At 31.8% G+C, this 18,977-nt stretch overlaps 2 protein-coding genes across 4 annotated transcripts; both read left to right on the plus strand.

Annotated features, from left to right (window-relative positions):
* The first annotated feature begins 1,098 nt into the window (after positions 1-1,098).
* LOC100791820 (uncharacterized) lies at positions 1,099-3,428 on the plus strand. Its single transcript, NM_001317424.1, is given in 2 exon segments — positions 1,099-2,024; positions 3,110-3,428. Coding segments are annotated over 2 exon segments (858 nt in total). The 5' UTR covers positions 1,099-1,248; the 3' UTR covers positions 3,192-3,428.
* Positions 3,429-8,550: 5,122 nt separating this feature from the next.
* On the plus strand, positions 8,551-15,991 carry LOC100792343 (TOM1-like protein 4). 3 transcript variants are annotated; one of them, XM_003523367.5, is made up of 10 exons: positions 8,551-8,699; positions 9,207-9,361; positions 10,690-10,768; positions 11,056-11,154; positions 11,270-11,383; positions 12,188-12,333; positions 13,649-13,730; positions 14,586-14,671; positions 14,756-14,947; positions 15,179-15,991. In XM_003523367.5, the coding sequence occupies exons 2-10, from the start codon at positions 9,252-9,254 to the stop codon at positions 15,813-15,815; spliced, it is 1,545 nt and encodes a 514-aa protein (XP_003523415.1). In that variant the 5' UTR covers positions 8,551-8,699; positions 9,207-9,251; the 3' UTR covers positions 15,816-15,991. The 3 variants fall into 3 exon arrangements, with proteins under 3 accessions (XP_003523415.1, XP_040870997.1, XP_040870998.1); XM_041015063.1 differs by having other exon boundaries at positions 8,560-8,596; XM_041015064.1 differs by lacking the exon at positions 8,551-8,699 and adding an exon at positions 8,767-8,785.
* Positions 15,992-18,977: the final 2,986 nt, after the last annotated feature.

Raw genomic sequence — 18,977 nt, forward strand, 5'->3', positions numbered from 1 at the left:
AATAGAGTATATCTATAATAAATAAATATTTTAAATATATAAATTATATTATAATTAAAATTTATAACATCTAAATATTTTTATATGTAAATTATATTTTATAATTACAATAAATAATTTAAATTATGATATAAAATTTTAAATTATTGATGATTTTTAAAAAACATTAGTAAAATTTAATTTTAATATAGAGATAAAAGATAATAAATAGAAAGGTAGACACTTAAAAAATATCAAATATACTAATAAATATACGTTAAGAAAGTACTTTGTGGTTGACAATTTTTTTTAGCTAGTTGTGAAACTCTTACTCTCCAATTTACAATTTATTGGGTAGAAGTATATTAAAGTTGATTTTTTGTTTGGTTAAAAATGTAAAAAAAAATTCATTTGAAAGTAAGTTATAATTTTAGTCTCTTTTAAAATTTATTCAAAAATAAATTTAGTATAACAGAATTTTTTTAAAATTTTCATTTTATAAATTTGAACAAACATATTTAAATTTTTCAAAAACAATTTTTTTATGAAAACAAATGGATTCAACAACTGCTGTGGTGTATCGTAAAATCTTTAAAAGAAAATCATCTTTTTTTTATCTCCTAAAAAACATTGTTCAAAGTTTAATAACCACACCCTAAAAACATGATATGAGAATATTTTTCTTAAAATTGTATCTGCAACAGAAACATGATCTGAGAGGATGCAGTGCACGTTAGATTTAAGATAGAAAATTGTTAGCAACCGGAAGTTGAAAAGAAAAGGATTAGGATGGGAACATGCCAAAATTTTGGTTCCACGAAAATAAAGAGAGAAAAAAAAAACAGGAAGTTCTATACTTTAATCCTACATATAGCAAAAACTTTGTTGAGAAAACAAAAAAACCCACATCCATGATATCTATATCTCGAAAGTTAATCTATGGCTTTCAATTTCTAGGATATTTTGCTTCTAAAAAAAAATATAGAAAAGAGAGAAATGTGAAAGGAACTGCGTACAAATCTACAATATATCTTCCCCCATCTAGAATCCCTTGACTTTTGGAACGCTCTTAATTCTCTCTTTCATTTAAAATCTTCCTCACCAAGAAATTGATCGTTTGAGCCAAACTCTTACGTCCTTCAACACATCACATAACCCTGCACCTTCCTCTGTTCTCAAACATATTTATTCATCTTTTTCTCCAAAAAAACAAAACAGAGAACATAGCACCCTCCTCTGTTTTGAAACAGAGAACAAAGAACCATCGCCATGCTTGATCCGAGAACACACCACCCCACCAATTCTTTCGAATTGTACGACGCAACACGACACAAACCCCACACATGGGATGTTACGAACTCCGGTTTGTGGCCTTCGAAACCGGCTTTGGAGGAGGCAGAGGTAGATGATTCCGGGATTTGTTCACCTCCCATGAGGACCACGAGCCCCCCACGCCGAAAAAACAACCACCGAAGCCTCTCGCCAACGTCGAGGACGCAAGCCATAGTGAGAGGGCAGAGGGAGCTCATGGAAATGGTGAAGAACATGCCCGAGTCCAACTACGAGCTCTCCTTGAAGGACCTCGTTGAGCACCACATGGTTGTTGATGCTACTAGACATGAAAAAAACGCGGTGGAAGAGAGAAACTTGAGCAGCGTGTACAACAAGAGAGAAAAAAATGGTGGTAGTAGAAAGGTTGATAATAATAATAATAACAAAAATATGGCACAGGTGAAGAGGAACGGGAACATTGATCGTGGAGGGTTCTACCTCAAAATGGGGCTTCCTTTTCCTTTTGGATCTAAGGACAAGAAGAAGAAGATAAAGAAGAAAAATGAGCCCTTGGGGAATAGTTGTAGTTCGAGAGTTACCCCTAAACCTTCTGATGGATCAGCAAAGGGTGGTGTTGTTGATAAGGAGTGGTGGAAGAAGAGTCCTTTAGCGTGTAAAGAGAGTGATAGTGGTGAATCGAGTATCAATAGTGACAGTGGGAAGAGTTCTGGTAGCAGTAGTAGCAATAGCAGCAGTAGCAGGAGTAACAGCAGGTATGTTCTGACTTCATTCAAACCAGTTTAAATCAGAAATGCAATGTTTTTTTTTTTGCTTTCTTTTTTCTTTTCTTTATATGTGTTGAAATGAAATGGTGGACAGAAATCCAGTAATTAACTGGGTGCTCTTCCTAAATTTGCTGAATTTATTTGGGTGAACTGGTTTGAGTGATGATCAGATAGCTATTAATTGCAAAGTAGATGAACTAAAATCTAAGGAAAAAATTTATACAAAGTTCTTTAGAGGTGCTTTTGATGCAATTCTCTAATCAGAACTCGAGTTTTACATAATCTATCTTGACGTTTAATGGAAACTGCAGAATAGTGATAACAGCATACAAGAAACTGCATCTTTTTGTCCACATTGAAAATTTTAATTTGTGGAAGATTGAAGAAAATAAAAGCTATTCACAGCTATAGATTTTTGCTGCAATTGCAAATTGAACTTTGTCTGTGGATTTTTCCATTGGTTGTTTTGTTCTTGTAACAACTCAGACCAGAAAATTTAGTTGTTTATCCTTCAAATTTAACTATTTCTTAGGAAATATGTGTTTGAGCCTTGAAAAAATATCATGGTGTCTGTTTTTTTCTTAACTTCAATATCATGGTGTCTTGATTGTTGCATTTTGCTCAATACGTTGATAACTGAAGAAGTCAAAGAAGGAAGTTCAACAAATAGACAACGGACACAAGTTGTCGGGTTGATTGAACTTGCTTTAACATCGTATCCTCGTAGTGCCACTGTCAACCCGTGACACAGTCTTAGAGTTGTAAGACAACGAAAGTAAAAGGAGCAACAACTAGGCCTTGTTTATTAGCCAATTGCAATTATTTTTCCCCAATACTAATCTGATTAAGCAAGGAATTATGGTGAAGCAACCAACTGTATATACTTTCAATAATGGAAATTGCATAACAAATTGAGTAATACTAGTAACTACATTGTTTGTGAACAGTAACATAGATAGAAAAACTTGACCTACCAAGTACCAATCACACTTAACATTCAGTGGATGTGTAATATATACTAATATGGTGTTTGTCATCTATCAGTTACTAATTAATTTTTGGATGTGATGCAGGCGTGAGAACAGTGGTAGGCGTTGCTGGCCTTTCATTCGCAGACCCAAAAATCGAACACAAAAAAGTAAGATATCCTTCTGATGAAACAACACAGTGCTCTGAGAACTACACATGTTCATGATCCTTAGAAGCTTTATCTTCATAAACTCCTCACAAGTTTTACCGCGAGTCATTTGATTACAACCCAGTAGTACCATGTAACTTTTTATGAATGATGAAGGCACATTCAACTAGGAATCTCGAAGAAATGTATTGTGAGGATGAAATCTGTATAAATGTCACTGTGCTTCATGTAATTAAGTTTTTCTAATTTTCATACATGATAAGGCATATACAAGCATGCCAAAAGAAGGTTTACCAAGTTTCAATTTTTTATCTATACCCTCAGATAGTCAGATGAATATTTGGAAACTTTTTATGATGGCTTGGATCCCACAGTTGAAGCAGTTGTTACTTCAAGTTATAGATTTCCGAGTGATCTATGAGCATGAATTAACATGTTATCTGATGGTACTTGAACAAAAAATTTAAGTACTAAATGAGCATTTACAGTTAATTATTCATGAACGAGAAAAAGTATAACTATCAACTCAAATTATTTTCTTGAATGAAAATAATTACACAAAAATTTTATTTTAATGTGGATAATGTGGAATATTTATGATCAACTAGCGCCGATTTCACATTATTCACAGAATGATGTATTGATGTTGGAAGATGGATCTTCTAGATTTCTATTAACATAGGCTACTTGGCTCCATAATTTTTCAGGAAACAAATGTACAAGTCAAGAACCAAGTGGATCTTCTTATGTAAAATAAATCAAGTGAATCTTATTTTTAATTATAAAGTATCACATTAATTGTATTTTATTTTTAAAAAATTGCACAGATTTTATTTACCGCAATGCTACAATTTACTTGAAAATACATAATATATTGAAAATAAATTGGTTACATTTTTCATATGCTTCTTTGCAAAAATAACATAAGAAAAATAATTGGTATTCATTATATAAGATTTATTTAAATACTACAAAAAAATTATTATATTTCATAAGTAGGAATCCAATTTGTTGAGCCGCATTTTCATATTACCACTTACGCTATTTAGAAATTTCGTAAAAGTTGCACTATATAAGCAAAATGCATAAAAATAAAATAAAATAGATAATAAAAAGCTTACATGTTATGCTACCATTCACTGTATAAATATTTAAAAGAAATAAAAAAAATGTTATTTTTGTAATTATTAGTGAGATAAAAATAAGAATAATTTAAAACTGAACAAGCCTTAAGATAATGCTTAATTTTTTTCAAACGATAATTTTTAAATGTTTATAAATATATCGTCATGTCTTTATTATGTATTTAATATTTGGTAACAGAAATAAAAAAAGGGACTCCTTTGCAAGTTTTTAGAATATAACGTTTTTAAATATTATAAAAAAAAATCAAGTATAGAAACTAAAGGTATGGGTCATTTTGGGCCATCTATTTGCGTTTACTAACGCCTAAATTAGGCATTTATATCCATCTCCCATTTCGCTTTCTGCACTTCCCAAAAAATTATGGCGGATAAAAATATTCCTTTATTAGGCACCTCTATTCCACACAGTTATTTTATAATATAGTTTTTGATATTTCGGAATAGGTATTTTAGAAGTAGGTTTTTAAAATAATTATCCTATTCTTGAATAATTATTTTAGAGTATGATTTCCATATTTCAAAATAACTATTCTTGAATAAGATAAATATTCTAAAAAATAGTTATTTCAGAATACCATAATACTCTAGAAACCTATTCTAAAATAGGTGTTTTGGAATACCAAAAATTATATTGGAGAAGAATATCATATTCTAAAATAACATTTAGCAACTTCAACCGCGTGAACCTTCCTCCCTCTCTCCCATTGCATAGTTCAGCAACCTCAAAATTGGGCTATTCGAACCCCTTCTCCTCCTTACTTCCCCGTCCCTTTTCACCTTCAACAACCCACAACTCTCTTGGTGTAGTGGTAGAGGAAGAAGATAGAAGAAAGAGGGTGGGATGTTTTAATTTGTTCATTCAAAATGGGAGATGCATGATTCAAATTTCATTGACCTGGGTTATCTAAATCTGTCCATGTAAAATGTGCATAGTGTAAACAACATAGTGGCCACCTTGGGCCTTCAAATGTCCTTGTCTGCCAAAATTCGTTTATTTTTTAATTTGGTCTCATTTTCATGTGTTTGTTGGAGATTATCTCCATAAGTGATTGACCTTTGATGTTGATTCCGCTCCATTATCACCCCAAATTGAGGTTGGTCCTGTAACACAATCTGAATGACTATCTTCAACCTATAAAAATTTCAAAGTGGTTTTACTTATGCATCACCTCATAAATAAATTAAAACGTAGTTAATTATTTATCAACAATGCTGTTTTGCTAGAATGTTTTTTCTAGAACGGTATGCACGTGTCCCACTTTTCTCCATTCATGTAATATATCTAGTACATATACGTGGAACAAACAAACTGTTTTGTTTATTTTATAATAAAATTTCAAACTCATATTCAAAGAGAAATGAATTAGCCAGTGGGAAAATGAGAAATATGTCCTCACTCCTCATGTATGATCGTAAATGTTTACACTGTTAATGCTGGTGAGTGTAAGAATTAAGAAAACCATCTCTTAGATTATTCAGCCGCATAGGTGACTAATTGATACTAGTATCTAACAAGCCAAAATACGAGCACGTACATGCACTCCTTACAGCTACGCACGTGCCAACAGTTTCATGCAACCGTTAATCTGTTGAGACGTTGTTGGTGTGGTTGGATTGGGTGGTATTCTTCCCTGTTAGCTTAGCTTGAGGGTGTAGATGTCAATCATCCTCGAGAACAAGAGAACAAGTTGTCAATAATTACACCATCAAATATCAAATATGTTTAAGGTTTCTTATATAAATAATTTAATTTTCTTTATGGATTTTAAATAATTTTTTTGTTATTGTGAGGCTTTAATATATTAAATTTTTTATTTTGATTATCTGTTATTAGTTAAGTGATGATGTATTATCTTATAAACTAATTTTTCCAACATTATTAATAATTACCACAATATTACATTTTCACTTAATAATGAAGACTTGGAGCAAAAGCTTTAATATATAAGAGACATCTCAAAACAAATATTTTTTTTTATTAAAAACTCAAAACAAAATTCTGTAATTTATAAAAAAATTAAACATATTTGCATCATAATTTTATCAATCACTAGTTGTAACTTGACCAAATCCATTTAGGTCAATATTGATATTCATTCTTTCACACCAATATCCTCCTTTTCAAGATTATATATGTAATTACTGTTTATAATTAAATTAGTTATGTTTTAAACATATTTTCTTATATAATTACATTTTTTGTGTCAGATGCCGTGGCTTTCAACTTATGTGATGAATTCTTGCTTGTAACTTATGTGGTCATGATTATAATAAATAAATTTTAATAAGAAAAAGTAACGTCCATTATTTATTTTTCATAAATTCTTTGTCCCATCCTTTCTCTTCATTTTTCTTATGACCTTTCTATTTGATAATATATATATATATATATATATATATATATATATATATATATATATATATATATATATATATATATATCATATTTTTCAATCCCTTAAATTTAGATTTATCTTTTTTTAATCTTCAAAAATTTAAAAATGCTATTTTTTAGTTCATCCCCCATGAGTGTGTCTTTTAATTTCTTAATTCAAAACAATGACCTATCCAGATTTTTAAAACTATGAAATAACCTACAAAATTACCTCAGGTTCCAATTTTTCTCAAACAAAACATATCCTACATAAATTACAGTACTTAACGAATAAGGAAAAAAAAGGATAAATTTCTTTAAAAAAACAAAAACAAACAGTACATTCGATTTGACCAAACTCACCAGAGTGTGAATGAATTCGTGGAATAGCATTCGAGAAGAAAAGTCTACTATTTTATTGAATAATTATTAGTTATTATTTTTATTAACTATATTAATAACGTACAAGCTTCATAAATGTACAGTGTATTATAAAAATATTTGTTACAAAATTTTAAAACGAAAGAATATCAATAAAAATATAATTATTTTTGTTTAATAAAATTATAGTTTTTAATCCAATAATATGAAATATCCATTAATATTTGTTTATTGTTTTTCACCTGGAAGTTCTTAGGTGCGTTAAAAAGAAACATTTGACCAGAAGGTTGATTAGTGATCCCCACAAGTATAATTCTCATTTAGCTTCCAAATTCCAATGGCACCCCGTGATTTTCAAGCCAATCCAATCGAACAGAGACAAAGAAAAGAAAGAAAAACGCGCTTATGACTTCCATCTTCCATCAAAGTCAAACTAGGAAACCTCACCAAATACTATAAACAATTAGCTTCACTTCATATTTTTATTTAATGAATGAATAAGGATAAAGCAGAAACAATTTTATTTTGCCTACCCTTGTAAGCGTTCTACTTTTCTTAATTTTATCGTAAAATTGTTTGGTTAGACGTCACTCCAATGAAAATATTATCAATTCAATTATGGCACATATAATTGATATTTTGAGGACACAAGTTAAAAAATAATAATCACATATGAAATACCAATGTTAATTTTTTTTATAATTGGATATACTAATAAACATCTTTTAATATTTTTATACCTTTAGTGTGTTTAATAACGCTTAAATTAAGAGAAATTGTTACTTTTTAAAAAAGTTTTAAGAAATTAAAAACAAATAATTGTTATTTTAGAGCAAGTTAAATCAAACACATACTTATTTTTTAATTGGGATACTGAAATGTTAATAAGTAATTTATAGATTTGATTAAAAAAATAATTGTACTATATTATGGATGTCTTCCCCTCAAATAAAATCCCTTTCAACAAAAATTATTTATATTAAAAATAAAAAAGTGTTAATTAAATGATTAAAAATAATTTTTTTATGCTAAATAGGATATAAGATGTGTCAGCATAAATCAATTTATTTGTATAAGAGAAAAGTTTGAAGGAAGAAATGATGTCTCGGTGTCCAAGATTTGTTTTAAAGAAAAAAGTGAGAGTTCGAACTTATTTTTGAGAAAAATATTATACATTTTCATAATTTTTAATAAAAATTTATTTAATAAAGGTTAAATTAATTTATTATTTAAGTTTAATTTATTCCTATAATTATTTTAAATTAATCCTCTAATTTTTTAAAATAATTGAATTTAGTTCTTCGTCTAAAGGATAAGAAATGATAATATAATTTATTAATTAAAAATCATCACAAAATAAATATCAAATTAAATCTAAATAATAAATTAAGAGTAAAAATACTAATTTAACCTTTAATAAATAATTGTCCTGTTGATAATCAGGACATATATAAAGCTGTCGACATTGAAAATAACAAAAGAAATAATAAATTGATAGACGAAAAGAGGAGCGGGCGGTGGAATAAGTATTGTTTTTGTGTTGGAATCCCAAATTCATTTCTTCACTTTCTCCTTCTCAACTCTTCTTCTATTCTGATTCTGATTTGTCACACACACACACGCAGGTAACGTTTCTTCAACCTCTCTATACGTAATCTATGACTGGGTTTTTTCTCTTTGTCAACACTTCACTATGTGTGTGGGGTTTTAGGTTCATTCGATCTCTGCAACATAAATCCTTAATCTATTTCTTTCGATTTCTCTTCTCCTGCCTCATGTTTCCAACTTAGTTCTTTGATTTGGCGTGATTATGATTTGCTTTTTTCCTCCTTATGCACGATTCAGTGTTTTACTTCCCCATAGGGTTTATTTGACATTTCTGGATTTCGATCAGCTAGTCAATTGAGCCTCTCTTCTGTCAATTATTCAGTTTTGATGCTCATTATGTTGCATTCTTTCTTTCTGAGTCTGTTTTTGTTTTTATTAACCACCTATTGAATTGACGGAATGAACGTGGATTTTTTGAATCCTAGATTACTGATCGGATAAGTGCTGTTGATATTTGGTACGATGCACTCTACAATTTTGACAGGTATTTTATTGATGTTGTTACATTGTATTTGGGTTTGCAGAAAGGTTGAAAGTAGAGGGACTTGATTCAGTGGAGGTGGAGAGAGATGGCTAACAACGCAGCTGCTTGTGCTGAGAGAGCAACTAGTGACATGCTCATTGGTCCTGACTGGGCAATCAACATAGAGTTGTGTGATATCATTAATATGGACCCTGGGTATTGTCCTCGTCTCTTTCTTTGTTTCTCTTTATCACCGATCACTGCTGAAATCTCTACCTGTGCTTTGCTTGGAGAGTCAGTGGTCTGCTGTATGATTAGTAAATTTATTTTTCCAATCAAACTGAACTAAACTGGAATCTTAGTTTGCTGGTTTTATACCAAAAATGCTTGTATTGTGGTTCAGTTTATTCATTGGTAATCTTGCACCCCGAAGATGTTAATTAATTTGATGTTTTTTGTTTTAGAAAATAAAGACTGATTTGGTACTTCTTTTACTCTCTTATATGTTGGTAAAAGGCGGGAGGGTAAGTTTTATCTTGCACTCTTTCTGTGCTAGAAAGGGTTCTGTGTTGTCTATATAGTGTGAACAAGAAAACTGCCTGGCCTATTGTATTTGACAGAGTCAACATTTATTGTGCATCTTGACATCAGTATATCATTATTGTTTTCTGAAGTTTTGACTTGCTGTTTTTATGTTATGGACTGAACTATTTGTGAATAAAATGGCTATCTTAACTGCTGCTAGCCCATTTCTTTCTCATAAAGCAACTTCCAATTGTTCGGTTTCATTGAAATTCTTGAAAAGGGGGAAAGTGGGACCACTAATAATGTATCACAAATATAACTGAACCAAGAAAAGTATAGGTTTTAATTTTTGAAGGATTGTTAAGTTGGAAACTATTAAGTTCTTATCATATAGAAGACAATTGCAGGCCGTCTCAGAATTGTTAAGTTGGAAACTATAAGTTCTTATCACATAGAAGACAATTGCAGGATGTCTTAATTCTGAGAATCAGTTAATTTAGTTGTATTTAATGGCTTAATGACACTTTTGGTACCTAACAGTAATTTCTCCAGTGTTGATTTTGGCCTGTTTATTTTATATTGGAATAAACAATATTGCCCCCCTAGTATTCAAATTGATGCAATTTAGTTACCTTTTATCATTTTGCTATTGATGTGATACTATTTTGCTGACATAATATCATGCTACATATGTCACAGTGAAAAAGTGCACTTGAATATAGATAAATCCATGTCAACAATAGATGAGGAATTCAATTGTATCAATTTGAATATTGTGGACATTATGTTGTTTCATTCAAAACTAGGGAGGGGGGGGGGGGGGGGTGCGCTAAAACCAAAATTTGATGAAAACAGGAGGACCAGAAGTGAAATTAAGCTGCTTTTGCATTTGATCTTGTATTTTAGTTTTGGATCTCAAGTATGTAATTGATTCAATTCATCCTTATGTTGATTTCTCATGGGTATTCCTTAATTATATTGTTCCTGATATTCTGTGTTATAACTAATTCAATTTGCAGGCAAGCAAAGGATGCTTTGAAGATACTCAAGAAGCGTTTGGCCAGTAAAAATCCAAAAATACAGCTTCTGGCTCTTTTTGTCAGTATTTTTTTTCTTTTACTTTTCAATAATTGTTGAGTATTTAACGTACTTTGATATAGTGTATTAAATATGTGTTATCAGTTATTACTTATTACTATATTTTTACATTTTTAAAGGTATGTTATGCAAAAGTCCTCATGGTCATAACTCATAAGTTTTTATTTTTCCATGATAAAAAGAGATTAGGTGTACAATACTTTAAAAAAGAAAATTATCCATAGATTTGTGCAGGTGGTTACAAAAAGCAATGATTACCTGACATGGGTTCTTTGTATTTGATCTAGGTATTGGAGACTCTTAGTAAGAATTGTGGTGAAAGTGTATTTCAGCAGATCATTGAGCGGGATATCTTACATGAAATGGTTAAGATAGTGAAGAAGAAGGTATTTATTTGTTTTGACACTCTATATTTCATTTTTAATCTTCCTTCTGTAACTGTATTTTGGAAATGGAAGACTTTCTTATCCATTGCTGCTTTCTTTTAATGTAATTGTACAGCCGGATTTAAATGTGAGGGAAAAGATACTGATTTTAATTGATACATGGCAAGAAGCTTTTGGGGGGCCAACTGGAGTTTATCCTCAATACTATGCAGCATATAATGAATTGAAGGTGAGCTTGTGCATCTAGATATTACTTTCTGAGATTAATTTATGCTTTGCAAGCAATAATTTTACTGTTAAACGTTATGCATGAACATTTCTGTTGCTGTACATTTGTACTGTGAGAAATGTGAAATGCTTTCCTACTAGAGTCTGATTGAGGTCATCATTGTTTTTTCTGGTATTTTTATTAACTTGGTTAATGTGTTATATTGTTACATGAGCTGCACCCAACTGTGTGCTTGCATTGTTGACTCTTCAGTATCCAATCTTGGAAATCCCACTCTCTCGAACACCTGTATGCTGATAATTAATAGGCTTAATTGCACTTTCTTTCCACTCATCTTTCATGTTTCTGCAAAATTTGCCCCAAACTATGAAATTTGCACATTTTGTCACCCAACTTTTTTTTTGCACATTCTACCACCGAACTTTCTAAATTTCGCGCATTTTGTCACCCAATTTCAAAACAAAATGCCTAATTATAATATAGGGGACATACATGTGCAAAATTTTGAAAATTGGGTGGCATAATGTGCGGATTTGCAAGTTGGGTGTCAAAATGTGCAAAAAAAGAGTCAAGTGGCAAAATGTGCAAAATTTCAAAAGTTGGTTGGCAAAATTCATGAAAATGTGAAAGATGGTTGACAAAAAGTGCAATTAAGCCTGATTAATAATATATAAAAAATTAATGTTCAAATCTAACATATCATTAGGCACACCGATAACATATCAACTCATTGTTCTAAACTAATATTTCATTAAGTTGTTGCTTTTTGACTTAGAGCTAATGTAATGTTTTGATAATTAACAGTCTGCTGGAGTTGAATTTCCACCACGAGATGAGAATAGTGTACCATTCTTCACTCCCGCTCAAACTCAGCCAATTATTCATTCTGCTGCAGAATATGATGATGCTACTATTCAGGCTTCTCTTCAGTCAGATGCATCTGACCTTAGGTGCTCTTTGAACTTTTATCACATTCTTAATATTCTGATCCTTGTTTTTATTGTGTGGCATGGGGTTAGTTAATGATGTTGTTATATATTTTAAATTTTGTAAGGAAATTAGCAGGGTATTTATCATAATAATGAATAATGTAAATTTTTGGTTTCTTAATTTTGAATTTATGCATTTTTGGATAAGTTCCCTGCTTTCTATAACTTGGATGTATATTGCAAGGTAGGTCGCCATTGGTAGAAATCTGGTCAATTTCAATTGCAATGAAACTTCATGCTTGGAAAAGATGATAAAAAATAACAAGTTGATAGGTTATTTGAAAATTTGTTCATAGCTACCCTATGCCACACACTCACATGTTAATGATGCTGTGTGGCCAGCAGTTATGCTGTCAATGACTTCTATACCATGGTGAAAGTTATAAATTTTATTTACCTTGTTATCCCTTTCTGAAATTGTTCCATCGGAACATTGGACCATCTCTGCCTCTTATACATTTGCTTGTAATTTTGTCGTGTATAATTCTATTTTAATGATTATGATGTGTTTATTATAAATTGTAACAGATGACTTAGAGGTTACTTGTTAACATACCTATCTGCCATAAATACAAAGAAGTTAATCATGTCTATTGGATTTTATCGAGCATCGTTTACAATTATATGCCTATTCTTGAATTTCTTATTTCTGTTTTTAAGTTTCTCTGCCCATTTAAATATGGAGCATACTTGTGGTTTAAAGTCTGAAAAGATGGAATTGCTCATAATTTTGTACAAGCATACTTTTGTAGTATATTTGATTGACTATAGTGCCAATGTGTCATTTCCTCCATAATTATGAGATTCTCCCTTTGAACACGTACGTCTAATCGTAGAATGATATTTTGGAACAAAGCTTTATACAATCAATGCAAAATAGGATCTAACCACAAAAAGGTTTACCATCTTAATTCTTAAGGCATGTGATTTTTTTGGTTCATGGGTTGAACTATAATGGTATATATGTTCCTCTTTGGGCAACCTTAGGGATGCATCCCTCACATTGGCCTGATGCATTTAGGACTTGGGAGTAGTGATTCCCTTATAGGTTAAGATATGCTGGTGGTGTTAATTTATTTAGCGAACCCTTTCTTAGATAGTTACTAGGAGAATTTTGAAGCTCTTCTGAACTGTTGCTCTCTTTGCTCTATTTTTGGTTGTTCTAGGAGTCCTCCCCCCCCCCTCCTCTCTTCTTTATCTTAACAAGTCATTTTTCATGGGAAAAAAATGTTAGGGTTTGTTTTATCTGTCTCTAACTTGATTTGCTTATAAGCAGTTTGCTAGAGATTCAAAATGCTCAAGGACTAGCTGATGTATTGATGGAAATGCTTAGCGCCTTGAGTCCTAAAGACCGTGAGGTGATATTAGTATTATTATTATTATTTCTCGTTCCTTTTCTGCTAGCTTCATTCTGGAACCTCTGTTTTTCTTGTTTATGAAGTATTGGTTTGAGCTTTGAAATTGCTGTATTTCTGTATCCATCTTTTCATATTCTGCTAGTTGTTGTGTGGTACTATGGAATTCTTGATCTGGAATCCATCCAATTTAGCAAATTGAAGTAAGCAGGTTGTGAGAATTAGTAATTTTCTGATTAAGACCTAAAGAAGTATGCATTCCCCCGCTACCCTGGCACTGCTGAAATGTGTCATTTTTAGGTTAGACTCCTAAATGTTTTTGTGAGACTCCAAGGTTTTCTAGTTATTTTTCCTTCATGCTAATCTTTGGCCACAGGATATCAAATTTCCAGTTCCAATATCAAGATCATTCAAGAGTTACAAAACTTAGTGGGCCCAAGATCAAGTTACTTATTATCTAGCCATTGTACAAAATTCAAGCATAATTTATCATCTAGAAGAATGAAAAATCAGTCAGGGTACATTCATAGCTTTGAATGAATCACTGATTGTTAATCCATTCCCCTTTTCTAATCTTAAGTCATAATTTGTTAACTCTTGCTTAGGTTGAAGTTCTGAATACACATTGTATTTAGCTGAGGTTCAAGAGTAGCTAACCATGAATTTTTTGAGGCATTAGAATCTTGAACATGATTGGGTCCTGTCCATGAAAACATTCCTTGCAAGTGCAGAACAAAGATATAGTTCAAACTTAATGCTTTTGATTGTCTTATATTAACTTTTTAGCTCAGTGCAAAACTGTCATGGCAAGTTGTCATTTTTCATTTGTTTCTTAATATTCTGGGCAAAATATGTCAGGGTGTGAAGGAGGAAGTGATTGTTGATCTTGTTGACCAGTGCCGTTCATACCAAAAGCGTGTCATGCTTCTTGTGAACAATACTACGTAAGTTTTTGTTTCTCTTCTTTTAGTTACCAAGTCTCTTTGTGCAATTACAAAGAGTGACTGTAATGGTTACTTCACTTTCAGGGATGAGCAACTTTTAGGTCAGGGATTGGCACTGAATGACAGCCTTCAGCGAGTACTCTGTCGACATGATGACATTGTGAAAGGAACTGCTGATTCTGGTGCCAGAGAAGCAGAAACTTCAGTTCTACCACTTGTAAATGTAAACCACGAAGATGATGAATCAGAGGATGATTTTGCTCAACTAGCCCATAGGTGAACCCCCAAAAGTTCTTGCGAACATTAAATCCTGGTTAAAGTTACTTCATCTTTTTTAGTTGGGGGGGATCAAAGGCTTGACATATTTTCATTTGATAATTGATATGATACCCTATATAGTTGATATATATGCATTATTCCCCGTGAAAAGAGGTCCTCCATTCCCCTTGTCTTTTTCTCTTTATCTTCAGTTTCATAAACATTTAAATTTGAATACCATGATTTCAGGTCATCACGTGATACTCAGGCACAGAATCAAAAACCAGCCTATGACAAGGCAGAACCAGGGAGGATAAACCCACTCATTCCACCACCACCAGCATCAAAGAAGCCGGTCTACTCTGGCACCGGCATGGTTGACTATCTCAGTGGTGATACATACAAGACAGAAGGATCTCCTGAAAACTCAGAACCCACTTCATTTACAGCTCCCCTTCATTCTAGCCCTAATCCAACCTCGTCAACTATTCCATCTCTGTCTTCCTCTCATCCTCATGCTGTGAGTACTACCTCATCACCAATTTTTAGCAGCGAGCCTGTGTATGATGAACAACCATCTTCTGAGGACAAATCTTCGGAGTGTCTGCCTGCAGCTCCCTGGGATGCTCAATCTCCTGGCATCATTCCGCCCCCACCTTCAAAGTATAATCAAAGACAACAGTTTTTTGAGCAACAAGGTGTATCTCATTCAAGTAGTGGATCCAGTTCCTCTTATGACAGCTTGGTGGGACAAACTCAAAATCTCTCCCTGAATTCATCCACCCCAACCAAACAACAGAAGCCAGAAGATGCCCTTTTCAAGGATCTTGTTGATTTTGCCAAATCCAAAACCTCATCATCTTCCAAACCCAATAGGTCATATTGATATGTTGTGTTTGTTTGATTGCTTATGCTGGTACAGTTTATAAATGTTGTTTATCACGTTTTACTTCAGACCGCTGAGACGACCGTTTTGTGGTTGGTTAGGACCCTTCGGATATGAACTGACCATGCGTGTACTTACATATATTTCTTATATTCATGTATATTGTTCATATTGAATTTGTTGCCTTATGTTTTCAATAATATCAGATTCTTTAAGGATCAGAGTCTCTTCAAATTTGCTGGTCGCAAAAAGGGAATAGGTGATTATAGCATGGGCAATTTTAAGCTCTTGTAGCTCCGGGCTCCAACTGCCCAGACCCTAGTTGATGACCGACAAATTAGAAAAAATGTTCAAGCCCAAAAGATAGTAAGACACAACATGGAAATTATATAGTAAACAATTTTTATCAGTGTCTGCTTCCTCACCCAGAGTCTTGAGAAAAGTTGCATGGCAATTAGAGTTATCCTTAGTCAGTAGTCATCACTGAAAGCCACTAGATCCTGCAATCCTTTTCATAAGGAGTTGGACATAGGGTGAAACCTCTGGACTAGATAACATTAATTTGCTTCATAGATGAACTAATTCATTATTGAGGAGGACAACATTTAAAAGAAGTTATTGAAGGAAAAATATTTTTTGCTAAATTTTGTTGTGTAATTGCGTGTTTTGCCTAGCATTGAGCAGCACGTACGTTTGCAATTTTTAACATGAAGGCAAAAAGTTACAAATAGTTGCTTCTGCTTTAAACATGGACACTAAATAAAGTTAAATATTCGTGTCTTATACCTTTCCATGGCCCATCGTCAATTTTATAACAATTACTTTTCAACATAATACTATATTGCCGTTGGGACTGGAGGAACCTTCGTATCGCATTAGCATGCACAATGTAGTGCAACTAATTTGTCCGTTTTAGTGCATATACGTGTGCATAGATCCAGTCCCACAGATAACGTAAAAGCTTTTTTTTTTTTTTAAGGAAAGGCAACGTTAAAGCTAATGTCCTATTTCCATTCCTTTTTCATCAATTTACCAAATAAACGCTAGTTTATGATAGATGGAAAATGATCCTTGTTTAATAGTACTTCAATCAGTATATAGTAAATCTATTTAAATGAAAATCTATATACTTTTGTTACAGGCTTTAAGATGATATGTTACATGCCTGAGTGGTGATAATTAAAGCTCATATATTTACTTTAATTCGGTAACACTATTTCCAGCTAAAAAAATAGAAATAATATAAAAAAGGCATTGAATGGTACGTCTATTTAATGATTCGAAATGCATGAAAATAAGAAATAACTTCATTTATTTAGTAAAGAAATATTACATGTTCCATGAGAACCTGTTACGATCAGACACACAGTAGGTAGTTAATTAAATGTGTACTTTTACGTATGTAGATATATATGAAGCACATGTATAGCATAGTTTTTTTTTAAACAAAGAGAATAATGGCTTGCTAAGTTGAGCTGACCATGTAAGCAAGGATGCGTTGCCTTATCTTTCCACATATGAAGATGAATATTTTCCTCTTGATGCTTCCTCTACTTGGAGGGAATGAGTCTTTTCTGTTGCTATTATATGATGATGCTGGCCTAGTTCGATGCACTGATCCCATTCCCACGTGCACTTTCTTTTCCATGAGAATGAGATATATAACCTGATATATCTGATAAGATATATATAGTGGGTTTGCAAGAGAGGTAGTAAGTGATATATGCATATATATATGAATACAATATGTGCTGTATAAACTATAAAGTTAGAATAGGAACCTTCGTGGTTCATTACAATTTGCTAGTTAATGCTTATAAAATGCCGATAATAGCAAGGTTCAAGCAAGAGCAACTATTTTCGTACTAACTTAATTTATATCCAAGCACAAAATGTGTATAGTCTAATGCGCAACGCATTTGATTCTTGGGCATTGTTTACATCGTCTACTTCAAAAAAGTTAAGACTGAATTGAGGTAATGTACGGTCACCACCACTATAGAGGGGGAGGGACAACATCCGTATTTAAAATTACAGTCGTCGGATAAGATCTGTGATCCAGCATGCTATTAGTTCGGAAAAACTTATTTACATTTGAATTTATCTTATGACATATTTGAAGAATTCATGAAAATAACTTATGATTTTTATATATATAAACTCTTTTCAACTTATTTTAATAAACCTTTTAGGGTAAACTTATGAAAATATTGTAATGTAGTGTATCATTCTTATATTTAAAAAGAATCTGCCTCAAAAAGCTTTGAAATTAACCCTTACCCGTTTCAAAAATTAAATATATAAAAGTTAACTTGTAGATAAATATTGTTTTCTATCCTGTATATAGTCAAATTAAGTTTTTTTTTTTTTTAGAGTAACATTCACACTCTCTGTATTTTTTCTCAAATTACATCTGATATCCCTTATTGTTTTTATATTACTTTTACTCCCCTTCTGTTAATAATGTTGTTAACTAATGTCAATTGAAATATGTGATCCTAATATTTTTGTATTCGCATCGCTTGTGTTTTTCTCAAATTACACTCGATATCCCTTCTTTTTTATATTACTTTTATCCCCCTTTTATTACATCATTAACTAGTGTCAATTGAAATATATGAGCAGAAGAAATAGTCTTAAAATTATTATTAAATGCTCAATAAAAAATTAACAAGTGATCTTGGGAATGAAACTTTTTTAAGGCAATATCAATTTTTTCTTTAATAGTTGACTCTTACTTAATTGTTGTTAATACTTGAAGAAGATGTAGCTCTTGATTGAGATATTATATCAAGCACCTAGTCATCAAAAATAAATTTCAAAGAAAAGAGTTAAAAATACAAATGCAACAACAAAACACTAAAATTTGAAGCAAATGATCATATTTACTCAATAAGTATTGTTGGAAACATGTCCAACAATAATGCAGTAACCAAACGACTCAACACGTACCAAAAAAATTGTACTAAAAAAAAAAAAAAGAAGGAAGGATGCTAACACATGCGTACCAACAAGGTAGGTTAACGTCCAACAAAAAGCTGGATTCACATCCAATCAGAGAAAAAAAAAAGAAGGAATAATATTAAAATATTTTTAGGTTGAAAATAACATCATGTCTTTTATAGAGTTAAGAGAAAGAAGACTAGAGTATTTTAGACATAA

The sequence above is a fragment of the Glycine max genome, chromosome 4 (assembly GCF_000004515.6).
Source record: "Glycine max cultivar Williams 82 chromosome 4, Glycine_max_v4.0, whole genome shotgun sequence".
Classification (NCBI taxonomy): Eukaryota; Viridiplantae; Streptophyta; class Magnoliopsida; order Fabales; family Fabaceae; genus Glycine; species Glycine max.